The sequence below is a fragment of the Salmo salar genome, chromosome ssa20, assembly GCF_905237065.1.
Source record: "Salmo salar chromosome ssa20, Ssal_v3.1, whole genome shotgun sequence".
NCBI lineage: Eukaryota > Metazoa > Chordata > Actinopteri > Salmoniformes > Salmonidae > Salmo > Salmo salar.
The window spans coordinates 34,303,176-34,313,090 of record NC_059461.1 but is presented as its reverse complement, the minus strand read 5'-3'; the positions used below and the strand labels follow the sequence as shown (position 1 = coordinate 34,313,090).

Genomic DNA, 9,915 nt, shown 5'->3' with positions numbered 1-9,915 from the left:
TAACCAGAGACAGAGGAGAAACCTCTTTGATGGATGAAACCGCAATTCAATTATGTGTCACAGAGTCAGTCGGTCAATCCAGTAGAAAAATGTCATTTCTGAGCGAGAGTGGCGGCTCCCTGTGACCCTACCGTGATCCCTCCTGGTCAGCCAGGTCTCCCCCACTGGGTCACTGACCCCTGGGTGTCACCGCTCCCTTCACCTCCCTTCACCTGGGCCACTCATGCGTGGAACAGTTAGGTTAGAACCAGCCGCCCCATTGAATGGCATTCATAGAGCCAGCTCAATAAATCTGGCCAGAGAAAGGGGGTCTGACCGCTGCCCCTGTTAATCTTACAGACCCCTCTCCTCAGGTGATTCATAGCTTCAGGCATGAAGGTTAATTGCAGGCTGACTGAGAAAGAAAGAAAGAAAGAAAGAGCACCTGTGTGAGTGAGGTGAGTGAGTGTATCCATTGATACGTGTGTGTGTGTGTGTGTGTGTGTGTGTGTGTGTGTGTGTGTGTGTGTGTGTGTGTGTGTGTGTGTGTGTGTGTGTGTGTGTGTGTGTGTGTGTGTGTGTGTGTGTGTGTGTGTGTGTGTGTGTGTGTGTGTGTGTGTGTGTGTGTGTGTGTGTGTGTGTGTGTGTGTGTTTGTGTGTGTCAGGTCATACACTCGTAGAAAAGAAAGTTGCTATCTCAAACCTAAAAGGGTCGTTCGGCTGTCCCCATAGGAGAACCCTTTTTAGAACCCTTTTTGGTACTAGGTAGAACCCTTTTCTTTCCAGGTCATGTAGAATCCTTTGTGGAAACAGTTGTACATGGAACCCAAAAGGGTTCTACCCAGTGGTGTAAAGTAACTAAGTAAACATATTTTAAAGTACTACTTACAGTAAGTAGTTGTTTTGGGTTTTGGACAACTTTATCCAATCTGTCTGTCTGTCTGTCTGTCTGTCTGTCTGTCTGTCTGTCTGTCTGTCTGTCTGTCTGTCTGTCTGTCTGTCTGTCTGTCTGTCTGTCTGTCTGTCTGTCTGTATGTATGTATGTATGTATGTGTGAGTCTGTCTGTCTGTGTCTGTCTGTTTGTCGGTGTCTGTCTGTGTGTGTGTCAATGTGAGTCTGTTTGTCTGTCTGTCTGTGCCTGTCTGTGCCTGTCTGTCTGTCTGTCTGTCTGTCTGTCTGTCTGTCTGTCTGTCTGTCTGTCTGTCTGTCTGTCTGTCTGTCTGTCTGTCTGTCTGTCTGTCTGATTGTCCATCTGTCTGATTGTCCATCTGTCTGTCTGTCTGTCTGTCTGTCTGTCTGTCTGTCTGTCTGTCTGTCTGTCTGTCTGTCTGTCTGTCTGTCTGTCTGTCTGTCTGTCTGTGTATGTGTGTGTGTCCGTCTATGTCTATGTCTGTGTGTCTGTCTGTGTATGTATGTCTGTCTGTCTGTGTCTGTCTGTCCATGTCTGTCTGTGTGTGTGTCTGTCTGTCTGTTTGTGTCTGTGTGTATGTGTGTCTGTCTGCGTTTGTGTGTCTGTCTGTGTCTGTGTGTCTGTCTGCCTGTCTGTCTATGTGTCTGTATGTGTCTGTCTGTCTATGTGTCTGTATGTGTCTGTCTGTCGGTGTCTGCCTGCCTGTCTGTGTCTGTCTGACTGTCTCTGTCTGTCAGCCTGTGTCTGTCTGTGTGTCTGTCTGTTTGTCCGTCCGTCTGACTGTCCATCTGTCTGTCTGTCTGTGTATGTGTGTGTGTCCGTCTATTACTGTGTGTCTGTCTGTTTGTGTGTCTGTCTGTGTCTGTGTGTCTGTCTGCCTGTCTGTCTATGTGTCTGTATGTGTCTGTCTGTTGGTGTCTGTCTGTTCTGTGTCCGCCTGTCTCTGTCTGTCTGCCTGTGTCCGCCTGTCTCTGTCTGTCTGCCTGTGTCTGTCTGTGTCTGTCTGTCTCTGTCTGTCTGCCTGTGTCTGTCTGTCTGTCTGTGTCTGTCTGTCTGTGTCTGTCTGCCTGTGTCTGTCTGTGTCTGTGTCTGTATGTGTCTGTCTTTATCTGTCTGTCTGTCCGTCCGTCCGTCCGTCCGTCCGTCCGTCCGTCTGTCTGTCTGTCTGTGTCTGTCTGTGTCTGTCTGTCCGTGTCTGTCTGTCTCTGTGTGACTGCCTGTGTCTGTGTGAATGTCTGTCTGTCTGTCTGTCTGTCTGTCTGTCTGTCTGTCTGTCTGTCTGTCTGTCCGGCCGTCTGATTGTCCATCTGTCTGTCGGTTTGTGTCTTTGTCTGTCTGCCTGTCTGTCTATGTGTCCATTTGTGTCTGTCTGTTGGTGTCTGTCTGTTCTGTGTCCGCCTGTCTGTGTCTGTCCACCTGTCTCTGTCTGTCTGCCTGTGTCCGCCTGTCTCTGTCTGTCTGCCTGTGTCTGTCTGTCTGTCTGTGTCTGTCTGTCTGTGTCTGTCTTTATCTGTCTGTCTGTCTGTCCGCCCTGCCCGCCCGCCCGCCCGCCCGTCCGTCCGTCCGTCTATGTCTGTATGTCCGTCTGTGTCTGTCTGTCCGTGTCTGTCTGTGTGTGTCTGTCTGTCTGTCTGTTTGTGTCTGTGTGTCTGTCTGCGTTTGTGTGTCTGTCTGTGTCTGTCTGTCTGCCTGTCTGTCTATGTGTCTGTCTATGTGTCTGTATCTGTCTGTCTGTCTGTCTGTCTGTCTGTCTGTCTGTCTGTCTGTCTGTCTGTCTGTCTGTCTGTCTGTCTGTCTGTCTGTCTGTCTGTCTGTCTTGTCTGTCTGTCTGTCTGTCTGTCTGTCTGTCTGTCTGTCTGTCTGTCTGTCTGTCTCTCTCTTTCTCTCTCGTGAAGTAGATAATAAACAAAAGTGTTCTGTGTCCGCCTGTCTGTGTCTGTCCACCTGTCTCTGTCTGTCTGCCTGTGTCCGCCTGTCTCTGTCTGTCTGCCTGTGTCTGTCTGTCTGTCTGTGTCTGTCTGTCTGTGTCTGTCTTTATCTGTCTGTCTGTCTGTCCGCCTGCCCGCCCGCCCGCCCGTCCGTCCGTCCGTCTATGTCTGTATGTCCGTCTGTGTCTGTCTGTCCGTGTCTGTCTGTGTGTGTCTGTCTGTCTGTCTGTTTGTGTCTGTGTGTCTGTCTGCGTTTGTGTGTCTGTCTGTGTCTGTCTGTCTGCCTGTCTGTCTATGTGTCTGTCTATGTGTCTGTATCTGTCTGTCTGTCTGTCTGTCTGTCTGTCTGTCTGTCTGTCTGTCTGTCTGTCTGTCTGTCTGTCTGTCTGTCTGTCTGTCTGTCTGTCTGTCTGTCTGTCTGTCTGTCTGTCTGTCTGTCTGTCTGTCTTGTCTGTCTGTCTGTCTGTCTGTCTGTCTGTCTGTCTGTCTGTCTGTCTGTCTCTCTCTTTCTCTCTCGTGAAGTAGATAATAAACAAAAGTGAAATAAACAAAATCTCTCCCTCCTTCCCTCCCTCCCTCTGTTTCTCTGTGTGTGGGAACAGCCCAGGGTTAGAGGTTAACTAAGGAAAGGTGCTTTTCCTACTATTATCACCAGTACATTAGGGTCAGGGTTTCTTGGCGTCCCCTCCCTCCTCTCAGGTGAAACCTAGTCATGTGTCCAGTGGCCTCCTAACTGTTACTGTCATCACCCTCTCTAATGTAGACCCCTAGCCGTGCTAAATGAACCCAGCTTTCAGCACAGTATCAGGCCACGCCACGGAGACAGGGCCGCCCCCCTTTCAACTCACACACACCTGTGTGTCCCACAACATCACAGTCCATTTCCCCTCTCCAAGCACAAATGGCCCCAAAACAAAGTCAAACAGTAGGTAGGCTATACCAGTGGTTCCCAAATTGTGGGGCACGCTCGGCAGTGGGCTTTCCGTTTGGGAACCACTGGTATACCTACCTACTGCTGAGGTGCAATTTCAAAATTGGGTAGTGCATCATACATTTTCCTCTTGTCATGTCAGTAATTTTTTTTCCAGATCAACGAGCCCATGTCAGCTAACGTTTTTTATCTAGGATTTTTAGCCCACAGATTTTGTTGTAACGTTTCAGTCACTCAAATATCTCATGAATAAACATTAAGCATGGCAAAACGTATAGAATTGCAAGAAAATTTGCTTTAAAAACGCCAAATGTTCTCTGCACCTCATGACAAAATGTGTAGAATTGCAGGAAATAAGCTTTAAACCTGAAAAATGTTCTCCACCAAAAAGAGGACTGTGAACAGTTTGTGTCATGAACAGTTGTGCCTATAGAAATGGACGTGGCACACACACAGGCAGGGGGGGGGGGTCCCCAATGCTGGAAGGGGGGTTGAGTGAAAAAGTTTGGGAACCCATAGGCTATAGTATCTGCTGCCGGGTCGCGTTTGAAAAAAGCGCTCTTTAGTATGGTGTGGCAAGAGGGGAGATGGAAAAAAGACACACACACACACACACACACACACACACACACACACACACACACACACACACACACACACACACACACACACACACACACACACACACACACACGTACGCATATCCACTGCCTCTTCTCCAAAAAACTTTCAGGGAATGTAGTTTGATCCAACAGCTGTAATTAATAGCCACAGTATAGACAATACTATTCCAAAGACACAAGCAACCGACCACACTTCTCCCTGAGAAATTCCAACATTTTCAAATAATTAAAGCCATGGTAATCACATATGCAGCTGGTGAGTGGTCAAGTCAAAGTATCTAAAGATAGATGTGTGGAGCCTTAGTTAACTTATCGCAGGACAATATTCAGCACGAGAGAGGAGAGGAAATGAATGATAAACAAAGAAGACCTTGGCAGGGCTGGAATAATTATATGCCACTCTATCCAATGTACATAAATAAACCCAGCTCGCACAGAACACTTACAGTTATGGTTCAATTCATTTTTCAGTGCCGGCCAGCCATGTTTTGAAACATGTTTATGGCAGAAGGCGTGTTTTACATTTTACATTAAATATTTTGTTTAGTTTGGCCGGGCCCAGACCCAGAACCAGTGACTCAGGCTAGACACATTCACAGTGTGACATTAACAATCCATCATGGACCCGGACACTAACTGGAAATCCCAGGGCTTCCTTAACACATGATTCTTCATCTCCAGGGCAATCAGATGGGTGGTAATCAAACAATCCCCACCAGCAGATCCTTGTTAAAGCGCCTTGTATCTAGAGGCCTGATCGGAGCTCCATCATGTTTACCTGTTTTCACATTCTACTCTGCAGGGTCTATGTCTATCCTGACACACACACACACACACACCTTTTGTACTCTGCAAGGTCGGTGTCTGTCCTGACAAGCTGTCGGCCCCTGAGGCCCTGGATCAGATAGCGGCCCATCTCGTTCCCCCTCACAGCCCTGAGCAAACACACAGAGATCCTGGTCTGACAACCACACACACACACACACACACACACACACACACACACACACACACACACACACACACACACACACACACACACACACACACACACACACACACACACACACTAGCCAGGGGGTCCAGATCAACATAAACATGGACTGGTACACTTTTAAAGCAGGGCTCATTGGGAGCTGGCTCCGCTCGGCTGGGCGGTGGGTTGGGTGGTCGGGCGGTGGGTTGGGTGGTCGGGCGGTGGGTTGGGTGGCCGGGCGGTGGGTTGGGTGGCCCGGGCCGTGGGTTGGGTGGCCGGGCGGTGGGTTGGGTGGCCGGGCGGTGGGTTGGGTGGCCGGGCGGTGGGTTGGGTGGTCGGGCGGTGGGTTGGGTGGCCGGGCGGTGGGTTGGGTGGCCGGGCGGTGGGTTGGGTGGCCGGGCCGTGGGTTGGGTGGCCGGGCCGTGGGTTGGGTGGTCGGGCGGTGGGTTGGGTGGCCGGGCCGTGGGTTGGGTGGCCGGGCCGTGGGTTGGGTGGTCGGGCGGTGGGTTGGGTGGCCGGGCGGTGGGTTGGGTGGTCGGGCGGTGGGTGGGTGGGTGGGTTGGGTGGCCGGGCGGTGGGTTGGGTGGCCGGGCGGTGGATTGGGTGGTCGGGCGGTGGGTTGGGTGGTCGGGCAGTGCAGACGTGGAGGTTATGGTGATGTGGAAAAGGGGCAGAGGCCTGGGGTTTGGCCTGTTGGCTGTCTGCACCCAGAACCCAGCCACGGTTGGACTGAAGGACAGGTCTGTCTGAGTTAGTTGGGTTTACACAAGCACAAAGACGCGTGTGCCTCTCTGTGCTTTAGTGCTGAGTAAGGATTAGGAGTTTGAGGTAAGGTCATTTCCATGTAAAGGACCCATAAGCACCAACATGTGAAGTTCATTCTTCTACATTTGCACACACTGTACTTACATTTTTCTATTTTTCTTTTCTATTGTGTTATTGACTGTACGTTTGTTTATGTGTAACTCTGTGTTGTTGTTTTTATCACACTGCTTTGCTTTATCTTGGCCAGGTCGCAGTTGTAAATGAGAACTTGTTCTCAACTGGCCTACCTGGTTAAATAAAGGTGAAATAAAATAAATATTTAAAAAATAGGTTCATGTCAAAGTTGGTGTCAAATGAAAGATAAGAGTCTATATTTCTGAGAAATGAAGACATATTTCCAATTAGGAATAAGGAAAGGGGAAAACATCTACCAGAAAAAGTCTTGAAAGGTATAAGAAATAGATCAAAACACAATAATGTTGAAGTAAAGCCCCCTGCCAACTAATATCAATACTTATATTTAGTTTAGGAAAAAATGTTCTGCCTTATGTAAGTTTGAGAAACATTGCCTTGTGCCTTGAAATTCCATTACCAAAACATATTTTCTAAATGTTCTCCTTCAGGAAGAGGGAGGATAATGAAAGTTCACAGATGTAACAAGTAAAGGTAGACCTATAAATGAGTTGATGACTGATATAAACTCAGCAAAAAAAGAAACGGCCCTTTTTCAGAAGCTTGTCTTTCAAAGATAATTCTTAAAAATCCAAATAACTTCACAGATCTTCATTGTAAAGGGTTTAAACACTGTTTCTCATGCTTTATCAATGAACCATAAACAATTAATGAACATGCACCTGTGGAACAGTCAGTAAGATATTAACAGCTTACAGACGGTAGGCAATTAAGGTCACAGTTATGAAAACTTAGGACACTAAAAGATGCCTTTCTACTGACTCTGAAAAACACCAAATGAAAGATGCCCAAGGTCCCTGCCCACCTGCGTGAACGTGCCTTAGGTATGCTGCAAGGAGGCATGAGGACTGCAGATGTGGCCAGGGCAATAAATTGCAATGTCCATACTGTGAGACGCCTAAGACAGTGCTACAGGGAGACAGGACGGACAGCTGATCGTCCTCGCAGTGGCAGACCACATGTAACAACACCTGCACAGGATCGGTACATCCGAACATCACACCTGCGAAACAGGCACAGGATGGCAACAACAACTGCCCGAGTTACACCAGGAATACACAATCCCTCCATCAGTGCTCAGACTGTCCGCAATAGGCTGAGAGAGGCTGGACTGAGGGCTTGTAGGCCTGTTGTAAGGCAGGTCCTCACCAGACATCACCGGCAACAACGTCGCCTATGGGCACAAACCGACCGTCGCTGGACCAGACAGGACTGGCAAAAAGTGCTCTTCACTGACGAGTCGCGGTTTTGTCTCACCAGGGGTGATGTTCGGATTTGTGTTTATCGTCGAAGGAATGAGCGTTACACCGAGGCCTGTACTCTGGAGCGGGATCGATTTGGAGGTGGAGGGTCCGTCATGGTCTGGGGCGATGTGTGACAGCATCATCGGACTGAGCTTGTTGTCATTGCAGGCAATCTCAAAGCTGTGCGTTACAGGGAAGACATCCTCCTCCCTCATGTGGTACCCTTCCTACGGGCTCATCCTGACATGACCCTCCAGGATGACAGTGCTACCAGCCATACTGCTCGTTCTGTGCGTGATTTCCTGCAAGACAGGAATGTCAGCGTTCTGCCATGGCCAGCGAAGAGCCCGGATCTCAATCCCATTGAGCACGTCTGGGACCTGTTGGATCTGACGGTGAGGGCTAGGGCCATTCTCCCCAGAAATGTCCGGAACCTTGCAGGAGCCTTGGTGGAAGAGTGGGGTAACATCTCACTGCAAGAACTGGAAAATCTGGTGCAGTCCATGAGGAGGAGATGCACTGCAGTACTTAATGCAGCTGTTGGCCACACCAAATACTGACTGTTACCCCATTGTTCAGGGACACATTATTCAATTTCTGTTAGTCACATGTTTGTGGAACTTATTCAGTTTATGTCTCAGTTATTGAATCTTGTTATGTTCATACAAATATTTACACATGTTAAGTTTGCAGAAATAAACGCAGTTGACAGTGAGAGGACATTTCTTTTTTTGCTGAGTTTGTTACCAACCAACCATTCCACAACTCTACACCACAGAAGGGAGTGAGGTGGAGTGGATTGCCTTACACCTTTTCCACATTACTGTCCATGTCCATGAGGGGGAGTAAGAGCCCTACGTTTCACTCTCTCCTTTTGTCTTCATTACCAACAGCCTCTTATCTTCACCAGTCAACCATTCTTCTCTCATGGCTCATCAGGCCACACATTGTGTGTGACCGAAACCCTATTCCCTATACTGTGCACTACGTTTGACCAGTAGTGGCATATATAGGGAATATGATGCCAGTGGGCCCTGGTCAAAGGTAGTGCACTACAGGATGCAATTTTAGACACAACCACGGCCTGTGAAGAACATGGCTTCCCAGTCCCATATTCTCTTCCCAGGCTATATATAATATCATCAGCCATCTCTGATAGCAGGTAGGTATAAAAAATAAAAAGGTGTCCGGGCCTGCTGGCAAACCTGTGTTTGAGTGACATGGGCAGCCTGTCTCGTTGTTGAGATTCCACAGGGGCTGCTCAGTCCACTTTAAATGCCCCCTTATAACTAGGGAAAACAGACAGATATTTGTTAATGAATCCACATGCTTTGGTAACTCAAGCCCCCCTCCCAGCCCCCGTCCCAGCCCCCCTGGCCACCCCACCCTACCCTGCCAGGGCCCAGGTCCTCCAGGACTCAGAGGTCCCCGGGATTTAAGCTGCCTGGCCCTGGTAGACAGAGGTTATCAGGGTCCTAATGGAGTTGGTTAAATAATTGAATTAAACAGCAGTGTTACCGTGGTGATTCTCTCAGGTACAGAGCAAACTGGGGATTGAGCTGTTAGGGGAAAACAATGTGTCAGGCTGAATGTAACTGGTTGATCTCTAAAACAAGACATTTGTTGGATGATGGTGAAATAAAAAGAAAAATAGCCATTCCGTTCCATCTTACCCAAAGATAAAAGGCTTCAACCAGATATAGGTTTCAACCATACGGTGCAGTACAACATGACATAACATACAAACTTTGACTTTGGTACCGTCACATACAGTACATACTGGATATTACATGTAATGTGAGCCTCAAAGAAACCTGCCTTTGACTTCCTGTCTATAATTAAACACACTGTTATGCTTTTAGAGCCATTTCAATCAGTTAAGTAAGCAGCAGAAAGGGACAACAATTCTTGTAGGGCACACGAAAGCACCACTGTGTCGCTAATCAGAGGAGAAGTGTACAGTACAGGAAAGGCCTCTTGATTGAGGATAAACCTCAGTACATGAAAGGATAGTTTGCCCTGTGTGTGTGTGTCTTTGCTGAGAGAACTATCAAATCCCTGTGCCACCAGTAAGACTGGCCTGCATCCCAAATGGCACCGTATATATATGGTGCACTACTGTTGACCAGGGCCCTTGACCTACAGTAGTTCACCACATAGGGAATAGGGTGCCATTTGTGTGGCAACCTGGATATCAAACAATGTTTCATTTGAGTGAAAATAAAATGTCCCTGCGGTTTCCAGAAGTATTTCCTCCCCATGCTTCAGACTCTGACACAACAACCCAAACAGTCGCCCGCGTGGAGCCCAGCCGTCACTTTTATCTTTTGATCAATGAGCCAAATAAATCCATGTTCTCTGCTGCT

General features: G+C 48.4%; 1 protein-coding gene across 1 annotated transcript; it reads right to left on the bottom strand.

Annotated features, from left to right (window-relative positions):
• Nucleotides 1-5,498: 5,498 nt before the first annotated feature.
• LOC123729163 (extensin-like) lies at nt 5,499-7,827 on the bottom strand. The gene is made up of 2 exons (XM_045703365.1): nt 7,795-7,827; nt 5,499-6,077 (listed from the first exon to the last, which is right to left on the bottom strand). Exons 1-2 carry the CDS (start codon nt 7,825-7,827, stop codon nt 5,499-5,501), a joined length of 612 nt encoding a protein of 203 aa, XP_045559321.1.
• Between the last annotated feature and the right edge of the window lie 2,088 nt (nt 7,828-9,915).